The sequence below is a fragment of the Meleagris gallopavo genome, chromosome 6, assembly GCF_905368555.1.
Source record: "Meleagris gallopavo chromosome 6, MGAL_WU_HG_1.1, whole genome shotgun sequence".
Taxonomy (NCBI): Eukaryota; Metazoa; Chordata; class Aves; order Galliformes; family Phasianidae; genus Meleagris; species Meleagris gallopavo.
The window spans coordinates 43,102,784-43,123,369 of record NC_139409.1 but is presented as its reverse complement, the minus strand read 5'-3'; the positions used below and the strand labels follow the sequence as shown (position 1 = coordinate 43,123,369).

Genomic DNA, 20,586 nt, shown 5'->3' with positions numbered 1-20,586 from the left:
GAAGAGACAACAATTTTTTAATATAGAAAACTTCAACATAAGACTTTTTCGCTGTGAGGATGGTAAAACATGGGAAGAAGAGTCCAGAAAAGCTGAGAAATCTCTATCTTTGGAGAGACTGAGAACTCACTTGGCCAAGGCCTCGAGCACCCAGTTTAAAAGAGTGCATTTGAGTAGAAGGCCCAGAGGTCCCCACCAATCTAAATTCTCTTTGCTTTCATCCAATGTGCTGCTACCTTTTGGACACACATAAGCATTCTCCAAACCTCACAGCAGAAATATATATACAAAGATTAACAGAAGTAAGTACTCATGTGCAGCGCTGCCATTTCTGTGGAGCTCTGTGCAGAGAGCAAATCAGCCCACACACATCACTTCAAGAGGTCCTGCAGCAACTTACCAGAATAAGAGAGTAGCAATTCACCCAGAGAAACAAGACTTTATTCCCCTGCACCCACAGCTGCATACTAACTCTAAGTACAAACCTTTCTTCTGCTTGGCTGCTTCTGAAATGCTGATTGTGTCCCACTTCAGTGCCTGTAACCATCTAAGTTCAGAGAAGTCAGCTGATACTGTAAGAAACATCTGCTGATGTAAACTAAACATTTAAAAGATGCTTTTCTATACATCCTTACAAACGCATACATAAAGCCTATATGCATACAGACTTCTGTATCTCTAAGTTGCCTAATGCTCTCACTGTCAAGAATACAAGGTTGTTTTTTCTTTTTTTTCCTGCTGAAATATTACTTCTCCTCTTGTGAAAAGTATGAAGGTCTGCACAACCTTACCGAGGTGGTCCTCTTGCAAACAGGAAAATAAAAATGTTGAAAAAGAAAGAATGTCTGAATTCCAGCTGCTATTTCAGAAGAAAATGAGCGACCTTACAGTTTCAAGCAAGCAGTTCTGTGCAGAGAAGTAAGCTGGTTTGCTCTGTCACAAAATGTAGCAAAATAGGAAAAGCAAAAGAAGTTTTCATTCGAATCTGAGAGAAAAACTCACGTACACACACACAAAAGAAATCCATAGTTTTATTGCGGAAAAGAAATCCATGTGAACACAGAAAGACATACAGTAGGGAATTAAAAATTATAGTGCAATACAAGTCGAGCAAGACACTTTTTCTGCTTTCTTACATAATAAATCCTGAGTTTCTACACAATTCAAAGCCTAACAACTGAAAAAGATAGATCTTCAAAGGCAACATATTCTGATGCTATTGTTATTAACTTCTATTGTGATTTTAAAATCCATTTACCAGCAGGAAATAGGTGTAGGCTATGATATAATTGCCTATTTAGGAAAAACAGGACACAGTAATTATGGTTGTGTATGACTAAACATTAGTTCACCATTTAAATCATGGCAGTACACTCAGTGCCAAAGTCATGCAGTCTTCACTCTTCTTCCCCTTGCTTTTTTGAGGTGCTGGCTCTTGATGTCACAAGTAGGTACAAAGGCTTTCAGACTGTTTTGTTGTGTTTGTTTTATTTTTTTTTTAATGGTTCTGATTAATATTGCAAAGATAAACAAGTAAGATAAGCACTCAGAGCACCTGAGATATTATTCAAGCTTTATAATTCTGAAGCTTTTCCTCGTCCTACATGGCAACTTCATTCTACTGAGTTAAACAGCACTGTAAGCCTAAACCAATTAAATGTTCATTAATATAAATGATTCAAGAAACTACAGTTCAAGTTGTTCTTTCACAGATGTATTTTTTCTGTAGTCTAAGTGATTTTCAACTTGTCATCTGGACAACCTTGGCTAACAGAAACTTCTACAAGCAAATTACAACCAATCTGAAGAGCTGAATGTTTCTCTTGGGAGTTACAAACTCATGATTCCTCCCAAAGCATGGGTCATTACAGCCTTGGCTACTGAAAGAAGAGAGTTATGGAGAAAGATTTGCTAAGGCTCCTGCATACTGCAGAAGGCTATAGTTTATGGTACTCCATAGGAATAATTACACAAAAACAAAGAAAATCTGTGAATTTGTTAAATCTTTTTTGTTTTATTTTTGCATGTAGTATGCTCCACTGCTTTGCTATCCTCATAGCTGAGACGTGGCACATGCAGGAACACCCCACCTCACCTCTTTTTAGTACAAACTTCTCCATGTCCTATTTGTAAGAAGATAAGGAAGTTGCTCAGTGTGCTTTGTAGGATTTTCTGACATTACTCCTCCCCTTCCTCTGCATATCTGCTAAAACAGATTAAACCAATTTCTTTCGGAGGCCTCATTTTTTGCTGATGTTTTGTTGCTTCAGTTTCCAATCTTCCCATTCAATAAAGACAACTCAAAATCAGACAGAACACTCCAGCTGAGTTAGATTCCACACTTTTTCCTACTGCTTAGCTACCTTAGGTAATTATTAACATTCTTTCTTAACACACTCCATATCTTCTTAGACATTGGCATTTGATTGACCAGGGTATCTCCACTTCTCTGGGCATCCTGGATTGGAGGAACTATGCCAGCACCTTGTCACCAGGCAGTTCGACCTCAGCTTGAGTTAGCTTTTAATATCTGCCTTCTGCACTACTAATTATAGCTATAAAGACAAAAGTAAGGACGAAATACATGAGAAAGGTGGTGGAGGGACTGTGGAAATACTTGGAAAGATCTGAAGATGTCACTCTAAACAACATGGTTCCTTTAAAGCAGCTGATCTGTCACTCTCCATTCCCTACCAGGTTTTTGAGTTTCATTTGTTCATAGTTTTGTCTGAATAGACAATTAAGTATCATACTGCAAAAATAATACCTAGCAAGATTCATTTACAAGGAGTATGTCTTCAATTTTAATATCAATTTCACAAAAGTACTGACAAATGAGAGAAGAAAAATAACAGAAGGGATAAGTAAAGCAAACGAACCATACAGGAATAACACACAGAAAACAAGTTCTGTGATTCTCAAAGCCTGGTACTTGCTGGTATTTGTTAGTTTTTATTTTTTGTTTTTAGAAGCAGTACACTACAGCTAACCCATACAGCCATTGCATGGAATATAAAGTGTTTAGTTTAGAATCTGCTGAATTCTTGTCCAAACTGTCCTCAGTCTTTATGGTTTAATTGGTTTGTTTTCAAGCAGAATCTCTCCTGTCAAGGTGAAAGGGCCTTCCAGGTCACTAAAGCACCTCTGAGCAGTGGATACTGCCACCTGGTGCAAGAAGGGCCTTACTACCCAGTACCTCCACATAAAAAAATGACAGTTCTGCCATTTCTCATGAGTTTTCTCTCTCCACTACCAGTAGTTCTGCAAAACTAACCGTCTGCAGTACTCACTGGATTACTTTTTTTTTTTTTCCTTCTTAAAAGGCTCTGAGATTACAAGAAAACTACTCAGAAACTGTACAGAAACCGTACCATTCCTGGAGCAGCATTCTCCTCAGCTGTGGCCCTGGCAGAGGTTAACACCATGCAAACAGCTCAGAGCAGCTCTGCTACCCTGAAATGGCTCCTGTGAGAAACAGGGAGCAATTGCTGTGCAGAAGCAATATGATGAACAGAACCACACCGAGGTCTGGCCTTGGGGAACTGCTGTGCTGCTTGGCAGCCTCCAAAGCACAAGTTTTGGTCAGCAGGTTGTATAATTCACCCACCCCAAACATCTTCCAGGAGACTCAACTGCAGCCCAATACCTCCCATCTGCTGGTGCTCAGCCCACAGCCAGGAATGGGTACTCCAAATTTTCCCTCCTTATAAAGGAAAAATAATTTTAAAACAAGCAAACAAAAAGTAAAAAATAAATAATCATACAAAAATCAGAATAAAGAATACAGTATGCTGCATTCAGGCAAATTCTTGCAGTTCTCACAAGAGAATTAGAACTTCCTAACTTGTCACAGCCTTTCTGCATGGCTGTGGAAAAATGAAATAGATAAGAAACAGAAAGAAAAAGAGATAAGAGAAACAAGGAAATTCTCTGGAGAAAGCTTGAAGAAGTCACCACTTTACTTCCTGGAACTATTCATTCCTCTCCACGTTCCACAATTGTGTCCCATTTCCCACCCCCCACATACTGTACTCCTCCTTGACATACAGTTCTCAAACATTTTAAAGACAAACTTAAAAACTGTATGAAAACAGCTCATCAATACGTAACAATTCTCATTTATTTCTTTCTTTAAAAGCACACCGTACCTGAAAATGGTTCAACTCCAGTGCCAGCTACCTACTAATTGGGTAAAAGGAAGCTTCTCTGCAGAACTGGGCTACTGCATGGAGACTAAAGTCCAGCCACATGTAACACAAGAAATTAAAGTCCATCAACCTGAGGCTATCTCATGCTAAATAGTAGTGAATCTCAACCACAAGTTTTGAAATAACACGTACATGCATGGAACACAGACTCCATTTTGGTTTTCAGTTCTCAGAATCCAAAGATCAGGAAGCACTTGGGAATTCTGTATCCCCAGACGTAACATGACAAAACTCTGTGTTCCCTCAGACAACAGAGCACTGTTTTCTACTCTTTAAATAGGAAGTGCTCCATTTGTGGTTCACAATGTACTGCCCCGTTTTCAAAAAGGTAAAGTAATACACACAATATACCCACAATGATCCAACTTACTCCGTTCCACCAGCTTGAGAAACATCTGAAAACTCCTTTGGAGAAGGGTCACCTAAATCAGCTGGGCACCAACAAGGAGGCCGTAGCTACATCAGCATTCTCCTTTGTCATCAGAACCAAGCCTAAAGTCTAATCATATTCCTGGGATAAAAAACAAGACAAGTGGTCTCTCTAAATGCAGCAGACACTTCCAGGCTGTGTGAAGCAGCGTGGGACTGTGGCTTTCAGATGCTTCCTGCTAATTTAGATCATCACGGAATGAACTACTCACTAGTAGTTCATGTACTGTACCATGAACAGATCCACACAAATGGAAAGCAAGAGCATAGAGAAACCTGAACCTTGCATTTAGGCTGCTTACTGGTCTGCTAAGGAAAGAAATAAGCCTGCAGTTGTCCATTATTTGAGCTCTCAAGGCCCACTCAGAGACAGGCATTAAATACTAACTGGGGTCCAAATTACAAGCATGTCTTCGACATAAATTAACAAATTACTCTGCACATTGACCTGTTACAGGTCAAAAATTCAAGTCCACCATGTTCCTATTCTTCTTCAGTTCTAGGATGACAAGAATAAGTCTAATTATAGTGAAGTCTTACAAATGCTGCTGCTGAACTCACATACTCTGTTTGTAAAGTGTGTCATTAGCTTCTAAGGCAAAGAAAGCAACTTATTCTTAATAATTCACCTTCCTCTCAACTCACTAATGTGAAAGATGGTTTTAGCACCCTAGGCATCACAAGTTTCATTGCTGAATGCAAAGCCAAACTGCAGGAAGAAAAGCTTTTTAAAAAGAAAGCTGTCTCATATCTTTAAAACTCAGCCTCCTCAGGCAGCCCCACAGCTTCTGAAACTTGATTGGCACGGCAGGATTTCAGAATTGCCAGTCCTGACACATCTTTAACCAGAGCTGGTTAAGCAGTGGTTCTTCTGCCTCCATCCATGGCAAATACCACATCAAATTCAGTTTTTGAGAGGAAAATAAATCACCCCATGCCAGACTCTGGGAGTCCCATTCCAGGCTGTCTCAGCTATGCTCCAAGTGACCTGCATAACTAAATGGTAGCACAGCCCCTTCTCAGCATGCAGAGCTTCCACCAGGCCTCACGCAGGTGGGGCACATGCTGTGGAATGGTAGGGCAGGCAGCCTCCATGGTAGCTCCATGGGCACACCATCAGAGAGCAGGAACTTGGGAGGAAGACTTGGAACTCCACCACCTCCCTGGACAGCCTGTGCCAGCACCTCACCGCTCTGAGAAGAAATCATTCCCAACATCCAACCTCTCCTGGCGCAACTTGAGGCCATTCCCTCTTGTCCTATCACTAGTTATCTAAGAGAAGATTCGACTCCCACTGCCATACCAGGCACTGGCCAAGCCTGTCCATGGTGTGGATGACTCAAAGACCTCCCATACAGGTCCCAAGCCTGTGTCCGTGCTTTTGTACACGTAAAGCATCAGTATTTCCTGCTCGTCAGCTTCCTTGGTGGGAAATTCTACTTAAATTCAGCAACTGAAAGCATCTTGAAGAGGTAAGCTATGAAAAACTTGGCTGAGCAAAACACAACGGATAAAGATAGGGAAAGCCAAAGTTAACAAAGATAAAACCTCTGCAAATTGCAGTTTCATTGTGAAGAATACCATTGTTTATTAGGTTAGAACGTCTTTGCTTGGTTTCAACCGACACATACGTTCCTGCTGAGTGTAACAGAATGAAACAGACCTCAGTGAGGAGAGGCTGTTGAACTATTAGGTCCCTTCTACAGCATATTAATGGAAACAACTTAAATTTTGCTTCAGTATGGAAATGTTTCTCTCCCTACTTATACACAGCCATATTAGGGCATTTGTTTTTATGTTCAACAGAAAAGAAAAGGAAATTCTACCACTGCATCCATTCTTCTAGAGCAAGAACAAAAGCTATTCATGCAACAAGCATACACTGGCAGCACAGTGCACAGCAGCAGTACGAACAAACACATTCATTAGCCACCAGGATCTCCTCGCTGCCCAGACAGACGGAGAATGTCCTGAAAGGGCAAAGGAGCCCATTGATAAGTCACTGAGCACGGAAAACCCTGAAAAGCAATTGTCCTGCTTTTGCTTGTTTTTCAGCCCTGCTACAAGATGTGTCAGCCCCTGCACAACAGCTGTCAATAATGCTTCGGAATCACAAAGGAAAAAAAAACAAGGATTAATTCTTATGTAACTTGCTCTTTACAGATGTTGACTTTAACAGGAAAAAACTTTAGGATGCATACATACATGTGTATCCAGGGAGTGCATGGCTTCACTCCGATTGCATGCCAGCGAGACAAAATAGTGGAATAAGAGTATTTTCATATATTTAAATGCACCAATAAACAAAAATAGCTTTTTAGTCTTCCAGTACTATTTATGTACACCACAAAAGGGAAAAACAAAACCGCCACCAGGCACCTGCCTTTAGGAGTTAATTCTCCAAAGAACAAATGCAGAGCACCAAAGAATACTTACACCTCCTGCTCTCCCCTAACCTGATTGAATTCCACATTAGGAACCACAAGTATGCTTCCCAAAGCACGAGAAATACAGGAACTTAGTAAAAAGCATCACCCCAGATCTCAGCAATTCCTGCAGTCACTTTCATGCTGACTCTAGAATTGACAATTTACACTAAAAAAAACATATACCTCCCTTTTCCTAGTATGATGCAAGCCAGCACAAAGTCTGGATAAGCAGCAGAAGAAAATTGCTTGGAAAAAATAACACTTGTAAGAAAAAAGCACAAACCTGGGATACAGGTTAGGAGATAGTGTGACAGCCTAACACAGGAAGGGAGTCAGGAAGAACACTAAGTTCTGGAAAGGAACAAACACTAGCAAACAACTGATATGAAGCAGAAGTAAAAGGAGCAGGAGAAGCTGTGTGGAGTTTAGAGGCCAATTCCCAAACTTATTTCAAGGAGAGACCGAGAGATGGGAGAGGAGAAGGATGGTGAGTGAAAGTGACAGAGGTTTTTCGTATCATAAGTGTGGTAAGTAAGGTGAATGAAGAACTGATTTCTCAAACCCTAAGTAACTAAAACAAACACAGACAGAAACCAGTTGGAGATTGGTCTGAGTATCACTGTACACAGCCAGTAAAATCCACGCACTCACACTGTAATACAATCAGCAGATTCAAAAGGGACTTAGAATAACACGGCCAGAGTCCAGTGCTAGTGGACACAAAGGGAAGTAGGCAGGGCTGTACCCTCTAGACCTCTTGAACAACAGTTCTGTTCCCCAGCACTGATGGGAATACATATGCTGAGAACAGATGACTGAGAGCAGCTGCACATGGGCCCTCTATACCAACATCTGCAATTGCTGCTGGAGGAGACAGACACAACTTTGTCACAAAGGCAGGGGAAGCAGCAAAGAAGTCCTGTAGGCCCTGGAGATGTCCTTTAGAATGAAATGACTATGGAAGAAAAATGGTCAAAATTACACAACTTACCATAGGACATGTGACCAAGACATTACCACAAAGAGTTTTTCAACATTTGATGGAACATCTGTTTCATGGAAGACCATAATTAAAGCCTTACTAAGGAAAAAGGATGAAAATCCAGGGAAAATTTTTGCTGGCAGGAGCAAGAGAAAGTTGGTTTCTCTGGAGGCTGAGTGCCAATCATTGGAGTAAGGAGGAACTTACTGTTATTTGACCTTGCAAGTCACGTAACTTCTCTCAGAGCGATCTCTCAGATGAGAGAAATAGAGATCACATGGTTTGATCTATCTGGTGATGTTTGGTTGTTTTTTCTTCAGTAAGAATACAGCTTACTGAGAAGCACTGAACACAAAATACAGAAGTGGTTATCACCATAAATCATTTTCCAAGAACTCTCAGGGAATTGCCCAATACTTGGCAATGAAAGTATTGAAATTGAAAGCCAGAGAATACACTCCCACATACATTCAGAAAGAGTAATTAGTATAATGGTCAAATGAATTTTGCAAACTAATGAGGGAGCTAGGCAATTTAAATCATAGTCCATTCACTCTCTTCTTTTTCAGAGAAGGATGAAGAAAACCTGCACAGCATATTAAACAGCTAGTTCTTGAATTACAAAGTACACCATGCCAAAACCACTGCAGTCTTCAGATACAAAAAAGCACACAAAGTTAACTTAGTGAAGATAGTTTATGATCCTGTGTGAGATATATACGAAGAGAAACAAAAAAAAAAATTTAATAGCCAGAAATCCATTGTGATGGATGCCAAGATGCCAGAAGAGTAACTCTGTGCTTCAATGGTATTTCAGATTTCCATCTGCACTGTACTCTCCACTTCCAGAAGGACAGCAGTTGTCTGACAGCAGATGATAGACATGGAAAAGGCAATCTGATTAAAAGGCTTTTGTAATAATTGGATTATTTAGCAACTGACACTTAGTAGTGATACTCTGCTTTATCCTACCAAGATTGCAGCCCTTCTCTCTTCACAAAAAGAGGAGGTAGGAGGTGTTGGAGGGGAAAGTCCCACCCCCGAGGTATTGTTACTGTCAACATCTATTTGACTGGAGGCCTCCAGGCCTGCACTGCAACTACAGGGAAAGACATTTTTGGAAGCACGTTCGTTCCTTTCCTATGAAAAAGAACGCTAGATGGTGCTATATTCGTGTTTGCATCTTTGTGTTCTGGAATGGCAGCAGCAAGAAAAAGTTCAAAGGAGAAAACCAAGAGGAACAAGATAGGTGCTTCACACATGTAGTAGCAGAGTGATGTTTCCATGTTATACAGCGCTGTCCCACTGTCCATCAGTATCAGAACCTGAAACTTCTCATTCTAACTGTGGTAACAAAAAAAGGAATAACAATTCCAAATTATTACATAGCAGATATAGCAGATACTTAATCCATTTACAGGTTTAATACTATCACTGTTTAGAAAGTGGTCCACCAGTTTTGTTTTTTTGTTTTTGTTTCTGTTTTTGTATATATTTTTTTTTATAATGGCTATTAACACATTCAAAACCAATTATTTTTAAGGAATCAAGTGGCCTACTTCATTTTGGCCCTCTGCCCAAACTAGCACACCCTCAGACTGTAGGTATGTGCAGGTGTAACCCTTCAGTTACAGTAACTACAAGCTTTGGATTGCTTTACCACCAACAAATTTGCTGGGGAAGAAGTCTTCAAGGGTGCTGCCTCCAATCAGTGCTGACATTAACTTATGCAAACATTTCCTCTGTTTTTTTTTTATTGTTGTTGTTTTTGTTGTGCTTTTTTTTTTTTCAGTCACACTAGCCTGTCCTCATTCAGCTCACTCCTTTGGCTATGCCAACACAGCTGCTGCTAGGCCACAGAATGAAGCAGCTCAGAGATATGACCCAGCTAAAAGCAACACCCACATCACTCCTACTGCAGAAGTGAGGGACAGATTCTATCTGGAGCAGCTGTCTAAAATACCTCAAAAATCTCAGTCCCACAAAAATCTGCACACGCATGTTGCTGGGACAGGCTGGGGACAGGAAATGTTTAAGCCAAATTTGTATCCAAGATAACATGCTCAGTACAATCATGTGCAGTGCACCTTCAGCTGTAACTGACTCTTCTCCTAGGTCCCATGCAGCAAAGACTGAACTGCTGACAGAGCACTGGAGTGCCTATCTGCTGCCAGCAGACAGAACAGATCTAAAGAAAGCTACAATAATTTAAAATTCTTCATGCCCCCATAGCCTCCTTGAACATTAAAAAGCATACCACGTCATAGGTTTAGGATACATCGTGGCCAACTCCAATTTCACTGCCATTTGCTGGTTACATTTGAGAAAGCATCACCACAGAGCACTGCCACTCATTTCCCCAGGATTTGCTTGCTGCATGCAAGCCTTTATTTGCAAGAACTTTTGCAGAAAACTTTTACAATAAAATCCAACTGTTAACCATAGACTGAAAGAAAACAGATCACCCTAATTGTATTTGAAACTGTCTGCTCCTGGCTAAGCAAAGGCTCAGCACTAGGGAAAAAATACAGCATATGCAGACTTGGTATGAACAATTGTTTTCCTCTGGAGATCTTAAAACGTAAGTGGTGCTGACCTGCCAGACCTACACAAAGAGTTCACGTTAGAGCTGCTGACAATTCTTCTTCTCCTTGTGTCAGATGTATAGAAGATACACCAGCATGTACTACTGACCAAGAAGAGATTTTGCAGAGCAGAGCAAGTACAAGACCAATTTCCAACTCCCAGTCTTTGCCCTTTGACACCTTTATGAAGCACAACAAAGAGTTGAAACTCAAAAAAAAAAAAAAAAAAGAAATCAATTAAAAAATACACAACAGACTATTTCTACTGTAAATTTTACTGTCTGGCCTCCAGGTCATAAATGGTACCAGTTTACTGCTGCAGAACAGGTAACCAATGTAAAAACGTTACAGGATCAATCAGAAAACCACATTTGGCTGATAAGTGAAAAAGATGAGATTCAGAAAGTACATCATGCTTAAAACAGCATGAGGTAAGATGACATGCACTGACCTCAATTTCACAAAAACTACTTTAAAGAAAAGTTAGAAAAAGGTAAAACAGAGTTGGAGGGTCAGGACACGACCAACACAACTTGCAATAAAGATAATTCTACAAGGAGCCTGGAAAACATAGCAGAGGGGAAAGTGTGTGAAAGGAATAACCAGGGTTGAGGAGCTATCTTTTGTTACCAAAAACTTACTGTTATATAGAAGCATATCTGACTGAAAGTGACGTGCTGCATGTGTGCTGCAAAAAGAACATAGAATCACCAAGGTTGGAAAAGACCTAAAAGATCATCCAGTCCAACCGTTCACCTATTACCAATAGCTCCCACTAAACCATGTCCCTCAACACAACATCCAGTCTTTCCTTGAACACCCCCAGGGTTGGCGACTCCACCACCTCCCTGGAGGAGGAACAGTAATGGTGTTCTAAAGAGGATGGAAATAAAGGTTATAATGGCAGGGACGAGCAACTCCAGAGGGCAGGCTAGCTGCAAAAAGCAACCTTCACTAAGAATGAAGCAGAAGGTTTCTCAAACATAAGCAGCTATTCTAACCAAATCATTATTACGTCACCTTAAATTCTGGACTAGTCATCACAAATTTCATCTGCAATACCTTAACAGGCACTGCAAGCCTCCTTTTACTGTTCACAGAAGTGCTGCCTGCACTGTTCTGTTGACAGTTATCCTTAAAGCCATCAATCCAAAGCAGTAACTGTCATCTTCTCACACTTTCCCTCTGCATGGCATGGGTATGTATGCCATTACTACTCCAGCATCCTGGGATGTAAAGAATAGGGGTATTTAGAGCATTGCTCCCCTCCTAACTTTCTTTTCCTGAGAATATCAACCCTTAACAACTACACAGCACACAGGCTGTGTGAGTTTAAGGTATACTACAGAAATACCTGCCAACAGACTTCATTAACCAGCTCTCTGACCTCAGAGGATTCTAGAAATGGCTGAGAGTCACCTGGGATACAGCTATCCAGCAGCCAACTAGAAGGTCTTATTTTTTTGTTTATTTCAGTGCTCGCATTTCTTCTTTTTGAAAACTCATGTGACTTCTCAAACGTTCCCAGAAGACCCTGGAACTGACAAGGTCACTTGAAGCTAACAGAGTTCAGCTCAGCTGAAACCCACGCATTTGGAATGGAAACTACCTGCCATTTATTTCATGGTCGTATCCATGACTAAACTGAGCTACAGTGACTATTCAACCACAAAGGAATTAGGTCAATTGACCACAGAACTAAGAAGCTAATTCTGTTTAAAATGTCATATTTAAATATACATTCCACTTATTTGTATTAACCTATGATAAAAAGGCATTTAATCTTTCATACAACATGCAAAAGAAGCTCCTCCTTATACATAAACCTTTACAGTTTCAGGACTAACATGACAAAAAACAGGATGGTTTTGAAAAGTAAAAAGATACACAGTCAAAATACTGGATGCTTCATATTGTTTCTCCCATTCCCTTCTGCCACAAATAAATTCTTATGTCATAAACATAAAAATCTCAGTTATGCTGAACATAACATCAAGCTGCAGTACTCTTTTCCTCTCATTCCTGACTCTGTTGGCTTGCTTTCCAGACATGCTCCAAACGGTTCAACTTCCCAAGCATGCAAGTATAGTATCCTGGTTTCACAGCTATCATCAGTTGAGCCCGTTTGTGAAACCCCCGAGCCTTATAAAGAGTTGGCACTGAAAATTCAGGTATTAGTGAAACCCCCTACTAAACATGCAGAACAGCAGCACCAACACCATCCATGGGCCAGATGCAAGCTTAAGAACGGAAGCTTAACTACACATCTCCACAGCCTTCTCAAGATAAAATATACGACTGCTTACCAGTAATGGTGCAGGCATCTCTGTACTCTCTGCAGTCTGGCACATCATCTTCCACTGCTTCGCTTACATAGTGCTCTTCATGAATGCCTGTGTCACAGGCTGGGACTGCATGGTTCAACAGCTCCGAGGGAGGCACAGTGGCGGCCAAAGTGCAGTCGTGCAAATCTGTGGCGTCCAGCTTGGCAGGTTTCAGAGGGTTGTACAAACTGCCATCAGGGGGACCAGCACTGGAGACTGGGTCTGGCTGGCAGAAATAGAATTCGTTCTCTTTGCTGGAGTCGGCTTCACAAAGTCTGCAGAACACAAAAGGAACAAGTGCTTAATTCAAGCCATTCCAAACAGCATAAATCAGAATAATTTTCTTTTCCTTAAGCACTAATTTAACCTGACAAATTCAGCAAATACTGAAAGCCAAATACAGTATATAGAGCAGCTGTCTATTTTTGCACCTTGCAGGGGTTGTACAGAGTAGAAAATTGCTATTCCTTGTACAGTGTTATTTCCCAACAGCTAATTTTGCCTAACCCAACTTGGCGTAAGCTTGGTCCAGCCACCTTGGCTCACCACCTGCCTCTCTCTCACTCAAGCTGAAAGAGAACCCTGTGAACTAGGTCAGCCACCTCATGCAGCAGCCAGGCTGCACATCACCGTGCATCTACTGATATTTCAGGAACATCAGTTCTGTATTGTTACCAAACAATACAGAAAGAATTAGGATCTTACACTAATCGTCCCCCTCAGCTTATTCTCTCCACTGATCCACCCTGCACAGCATGGAGCTGCCTGCTCTGTCCCTCTCTCTGCTCTTCCTTTATACAAACAGAAGTAAAGGTGCACTGCATTACAACAGTGTCTATTCATCACTGCCCCTCAGTGCGTCCACCTCCAACAGGGGATAAAGTCCATCAAAAAGGGATATCAATGCAGCCAGAGACATCAAATAAGACAAAGAAAAAAGAGGAGCAGCTCCTTGCTAAAACCTCAGCTTAATTAGTGTCTTAGGAACAGGCCATGGAAGAACACTCAGACTACAGTGGAAAAATAGAGACCAAGTCAGCAGATCACAGAAATGCTTTGGTCTGCAAGGAAAAGGTATGGATGCAATTCAATATGGATGTGCAGCAACATAATATGTTCTGTTTGGTGCTTCACTGAGAAATAGGAATGAAACAGTTGCCTGGGGCATTACATAAAAAAGTCTCCCTTTCATCTCTAACAGTAAAATAACATTACCTGGACGTATTTCTGAAGCTATGCTAAGGAGTTTGGCATCTTATTTTTCTGGCATTCCCAGTAAATAATGTTATTGCTTCACCAAAGTATCTATGACTATTTCTAGAAACTGCAAGACTGAAGCAGCTCCCTCTAATCAGCCACGATGCAGACTGTGCATTCCAGACCTGGGGGGAAGTTTCAAGGAAATCGTGCACTAAATTATAGCAGTTTTCACACTCCCTTTTCTCAACCTTTTTTTTTCCCCTCCCTTTCACTGTAGGCGTAAGAACAACAAAGCAAAATTCTCCTCTCAGAGAGTCTCAGCAACGACTCATTTGCACCGAAATCTGAATACAACCGGAAAACTGAAAGGTAGTATTAACTCTAGGAAAAAAAATATCAAACTTCATGCACAAAATGACATCCTGTAAGATCTTCCTCAGTGACGTATATTTGTATTTCTGCATGGCACTGCATAGCCTGGAAATAGTTCTCATACTCAGAGGCTCAACACCTGTATTTTCTAACAATCATAATAACTACAGGAAGAAATGAAATCCAATGATAGATTTATGATCCATACTCATACAAATAGTGCTGCTCTACCTCGGCTGCTGTGGGAAGGAAAACTTTCTTCAAGTGTTCCCCTGCAGAGCATCCATTACCCCTGCACCACCCAAGTACACCTGGGAAGGACAATGGGGTCACTTCGTACTGATTACTGCTAAATGGTCCCCATTCAAGTGGCTCTGTAGGAGCCAAAGGAGAGATTACTGATACTAGAAATCCCTTGTTTAAATTAAATTGGAATTAAAATGCAAAGCTTCATTTTCTCTGCACTGATGGTAGAAACAGTTTAAGCTATAAACAAGAAAACACACTGGAAACGCAAGGACTGAATAACTAAATGAGCTCCATTTTGTCATAGTTGCTACCACACAGCTGCAATTCACATTTGTTTGGGGAAATTGTTGAGGTAAGTCTGACGTGAACAAGGACATGGCTGGGAGTTGGCAACCAAACGTCAACAGGAGCGTTCACGCTCTTCTGGCCATGTCTTCCCCTCCTTCACATGCCTTGCCTTGGCACCATAAAAATGCCACCAAATGAAACAACACTGATAAACTGAGAAGTCTACAAGATCTCAGATTCTCAAAACTCACTTGAAACTTTTCTGGACACATTGGCATTCCAAGCCCGACATACCTGATCGTCTCTGCAGATTCATGATGTTACAGCCCATACAATCCTGATTAAAACAAACTTCACCCAAATGTAACACTGCAAATTGCATTAGAAGTTTGCAGTGAATGAGTTTTGCCTCCTTCCTTCACTCAAGTTAACATCCACATCAAGGAAATGCCATGGGACTCAGCTTCTTCCTCCTTCATTGTAGGCTATACCCCAACAGCTCAGCTTCTGCCTTTCATAATTGCACTGTTATGAGCAAATAAACAGGGTGACATTCAGAAACAGCCATCCATGCTCTTCCTTCACACAAGCTGTTTCACTGTTGGTACTTATGGAAGCTATAAACAAACTGAGCTTCAAATACAAAGACACAATAAAACTTACATCACCCCCTACTCACCTCCTCCCCTCTCCCCCCCCCAAAAAAAATCCATTTGCCCTGTCTGCTGCAGAAACCCACATAAAATCAATGTGAGAAAATCAGATTCCATATTAAGGCAGAGAATTTGCCTTGATGTTAGGAACTCGTATCACAAAGGGAACAAAGCAGGAATAAATGCATATGCCTGTTCCCTCTCAGACCTCATGGAATATTCTCTGTTTCCACACATAGTGGGAAAAATGCTGTTTGGACTCTTTATCTATTAAGTCCATAGAGGCACTGCTTGCACGCCCTCCCCAGCAGGGCAGATCTTAGCTACTAGATGAAGGGCACGGTGTGTCCACCACCACACCTTTAAACTTTCATCTAAATTCTCCTATTTCAGAAAAAAAAAAAAAAAAAAAAAATTACAGCTGAACAGTATTTACCATACTCCCAAGACAGCCATAAAGGGAGACAGACACTACTATGCCCATGAAATATGAAAAATTAGTATTCTTGTTAATCAGTCCCAACAGCATATACAGTAACTGGAAGACCATAAAAATGTCATTGCACTGCTTCCTATTTACTCCTTCTTGCAGCCAAACAAGTACACAATTTAAAAGCCAAAATATAACTTTTCTTGATGAAAAAATCCATGCATTTAACTCCTTCTACTTTGTATGTGAACAGCAGCAGCATAGGACGTTCTGTATTTTGTAATATTTGTAATATTCTGTGATTCTGTGACGTGTCTGCATACAGGATTTAAATTTAACTCTTCTATTCTACCTAGTGTGATTTAACTCAGCTTTTGCCTCAGTGGCTGTACTGCACCATTTCCACCAGTCTAAACAAAATGACAGTTTGGGGTTAATAAACAGACCTGGGTCTCAAAAAGCACTTAAATTTGGGGTACGTTAACTTATTTCTTCATTGTAAACTTGTGTACAGAAAGACTGCAGTTCTCCAAAGTTTACCATTTAAATGTTTTTCACCATGTCATTTTACTGTGCAAAATGACTTGAAAGAGAAAGTTATGATAGTAGTCAACACAGATTTGCCAAGGGGAAATCACGTCTGACCGATCTGGCAGCCTCCTATGATGTCATGACTAGCTGCTTAGATGAGGAGAGAGCAGTGAGCGTAGTCTACCTTGACTTCAGAGAAGTTTTTCACACTGTCTCCCATACATCGTTGTAGGTAAGCTTCAGAAACGTGGGGTAGATGAGTGGGCAGTGAGATGGTTTGGGAACTGGCTGATGGCAAAGCTCATAGGGTTGTAATCTGCAGCACAGAGTCCAACTGGAAACCCGTCACTAGCGGTGCTTCCCATGCAATGGTACCGGGTGCAGTCTTGTTAAACACCATCATCAATGACCTGGAGGAAGGCAGAGTCCAACCTCTACACTTTGCTGATGATATGAAGCAGGGAGGAGCAGCTGACACAGCAGAAGGCTGTGCTGCCTTTCAGTGAGACCTGGACAGGCTGGACAGCTAGGTAGAGCAGAACCACGTGAGGGCAAGCTCCTGCCCTGCATGTGGGGAGGAACGACCACATGCATCAGTGCAGGTTAGGGGCTGACCTGCCGGAAAGGAGCTCTGCAGAGAAGGATCTGGGTGTCCTGGTGGGCAACAGGTTGGCCATGAGCCAGCAGTGTGCCCTTGTGACCAAGAAGGCCAAAGGTATCCTGGGATGCATTAAAAAGTGCATGGCTAACAGGTCGAGTGAAGCAATCCTTGCTCTCTACTCTGTGCTGGTGAGGCTGCATGAATGAATGCTTTGTTCATTTCTGGGCTCCTCAGTTCAAGAAAGAGAGGGAACTTCTAGAGAGAAGCAGAGGGACACAAAGATGACAAGGGGCCTGGAGCAGCTCTCTTATGAGGAGAGGCTGAGAGACCTGGGGCTGTCCAGTCAGAGGGAGAGCAGGTTGAGAAGGGATCTTATCAACTTAAAAATATCTACAGGACAAGCGTCAGGATGAGGAGGCCAGGCTCTTTTCAGTGCTGCACAATGACAGAACAAGGGGGCAATGGGCACACACAGGAACATGGGAAATTCCATTTGAACATGAGGAAAAACTTCATTAGTGTGAGAGTGACCGAGCACTGAAACAAGTTGTCCAAGGAGGCTGCGGAGACTCCTTCTCTGGAGATATTCAGAACCCACATGGATGTTTTCCTGGGTAGTCTACTGTAGAGAATCTGCTGTAGTAGGGGATTGGGACTGGTTCACATCCGCCGGTCCCTTCCAGCTCCTATGATTCTGTAAAATGTGGCTCTGTAAAACCTGCACTTCAGAAGAACAGCAACATAAGCATGAAGATTTGCTCCTATAGACCTCCTCTGCAGCACATACAGATTTTGGCTTAATCCAATAAATGCTTAAAATCCAAAGTTCACAAGACTAGCTCTACGAAATGCTTCAATTCTACATACACCAGATACTACTGTCATCTAATAGTAAGTTCATCTACTTAATAGTTTGGATGATGACTGCAGGGCAATGAAGACTTAACCAAAAAGTGAACTGCAGTGTACTTGTGGTAGCTTTGACTACAAAAGAAAAGAAAAGATACAAATTGACTAGCCAGCACTACACTCCATATTGAAGAAGTTAGCCAGCTCTAACTACTAAGGCAAAACAGTTCAAAGCTGAGACACAACTGCACAAGAGAATAGGCAAAATTTGGCAGTTCTGTGTAAAGAAAAAATTCTCCATGTCAGTTAGTAGTTTCTAAGTTCCAGCTATTGGAAGAAAATCTGTTCATTTGCAAAGTGTTTTAAGGGAAGACAGTTGAGCCTCGTGCAGCATGTATCGAATGTAAACACAAATGAAGCATGTCAGATGAGTGTGGAACAGCAAGTGGCATGAAGTTTTCCTGCAGCCAGGATTAAACACATCCTAGCTTCAAATCTAGTGACACAAATGACTTAATGTAGTTCTTTCCCTAAGAGCCACAAAAGAGATCAAATTATTCTCTGATGTGACTATCTAGAGACAGCAATGCCAACCATGCAGAATTTGTAACATTAGTCTCATTACCACTTTGGATTGCAATGACAGCAAGTGACTGTAGGAACACCTACCACAAGCATGCTGTCCAAAAGCCACTGACTGTTTCTGTGCTGATTATTAAACTTGATCAAAGAACTGCAAATTCAGACGAATACTTTCTTTAAAAAGGAGAGAAGTATCTTTCTAGTGTTTCTGCCAGAATCTCCCCACTTCTCCTATGTCATCCTTTTGTTCTGCAAACTCTCACACTTTATCTGTTAGTTTAGAGCAACAGCACAGTTCTGAAACAAAACCATTTACTGTTGAGCTAGTTGGTTTCTCAGAACAACTTCAGTTCACATGAATTCAATTCATGTGAGGAACTGAGGAAGAGAACCTGAAAACTCTGCCACAGGGCACACTTCAGATGCAACGTCCTACCAAACAGGACCAGGATGAGGCTACAAATAACTATCCGGGCTGCATCATTACTAGGCCACCTGAGCACATACCTACAATACTGTTCTCCTCCAGAAAGCTTCAGGTTGCACAGATAGCAGGGGCATTCAGCACAAGTTGCCAAACTAAATCTAATCTAAAATAATCCACTCTAATGTATAATAAAGATTTGAGAAGTTTCAGCACCAACAACTTCTATCTACTCATCCATCTTTACTGATGGGTGTTAATTTAGACAGAGCCCCTGGGTACCACAGAATCAAGGAAGTTTCACACTCAGCACCTGCAGGACCAGAGCTCTGTAGCTCCAGGCTAAGTCTGATGCTTACATACTTCACAGAGTTTCAGGATGTGTAGATTTCTCCCTTTCATGTACTTGCAAGAGTCCCACCAGAAAGGTTTTCTCCTGTTTTGTACATCATTTTGTAAATTCAATAAACAAATTATTTTACTAAGTCTGCTAAGATTTACTAAGTTCTTAAAGAAGAACCCTCAAGCTTCTTATTTACATGAAAAACTTTCTTCTGATGCATAATACTCCATCCAGACACTGGAGTGAATCAAAGCCAGTTTTGATGTCTTTCCAATCGTGAAATAGATTAACATGCTCACATCCCTCTGTAATTCAGAATGAAGTCCTTGGTCTGGGCTTCAAAAATAATGGCTGTGTTGACCAAAGCAACTTAACAAGATTCAGGAAATCTGCTGGCAAAATACAAATTAGCAAATAAATGAGCACCTACAGAAGTTTTTGCTGTTTTGTTTTTTGCACTCATGTAGTATTTCCTTTTTTATTTCCTCCCTAAACACGTGGGTGGGCTTAAGTGCCTATACCCATCTAAACACACTTTTTCAGACCATAAAAACTCAACTATTTGCAATAGAACTGACTTTACGATGTAGACTCACTTTTAGTTAAAGACTGAATTTGATCTCAAATAATTTGTTGATAATAAGTTGATTTAGTCTTGTGCTTTATTATATAACCTAATATACTAAGATGGATTTCATTTTCCACTTAGAAGCTAGGTTTTAAATATGTATGTAGAATGCTGACTGCTCAGACATAACTAGAGAGACACAAACAGTCAAAGTCTCACTTATAAGTGACAGAAAGAGACAAGCAGTTTATTTACCATCCAGCAACTTACACAAAAATGAGTTCTGCATTTCTGATGTTAGAATAGATTGATCAATTTTACAGCAAATTAAAGGGACAACCAGCTTGGAAAACTTTAGACTATACCATTATCCAAATTGTCAAAGCCACTTGAGAACTTTCCAATGAAAAATCTTTTAAAGATTTCCCTGGAGATAACATTGCACACCCCCCCCCTCCTACTCCCAATAGGGTTTTTGTGTCAGGCTTTGACCCATACATCTGCTGCTCCAACACCACACAGCTATTTTAGTCAAGCCT

The 20,586-nt window shown here is 41.0% G+C and overlaps 1 protein-coding gene across 1 annotated transcript in view; it reads right to left on the bottom strand.

Moving 5' to 3' along the window:
• TRAK1 (trafficking kinesin protein 1) overlaps positions 1-20,586 on the bottom strand; it is a 104,275-nt gene that overhangs the window by 67,238 nt on the left and 16,451 nt on the right. Inside the window, exon 3 of the mRNA XM_010712968.4 lies at positions 12,940-13,232. Coding sequence (XP_010711270.1) covers positions 12,940-13,232 — 293 coding nt within the window. The remainder of the gene's footprint in view (positions 1-12,939; positions 13,233-20,586) is intronic.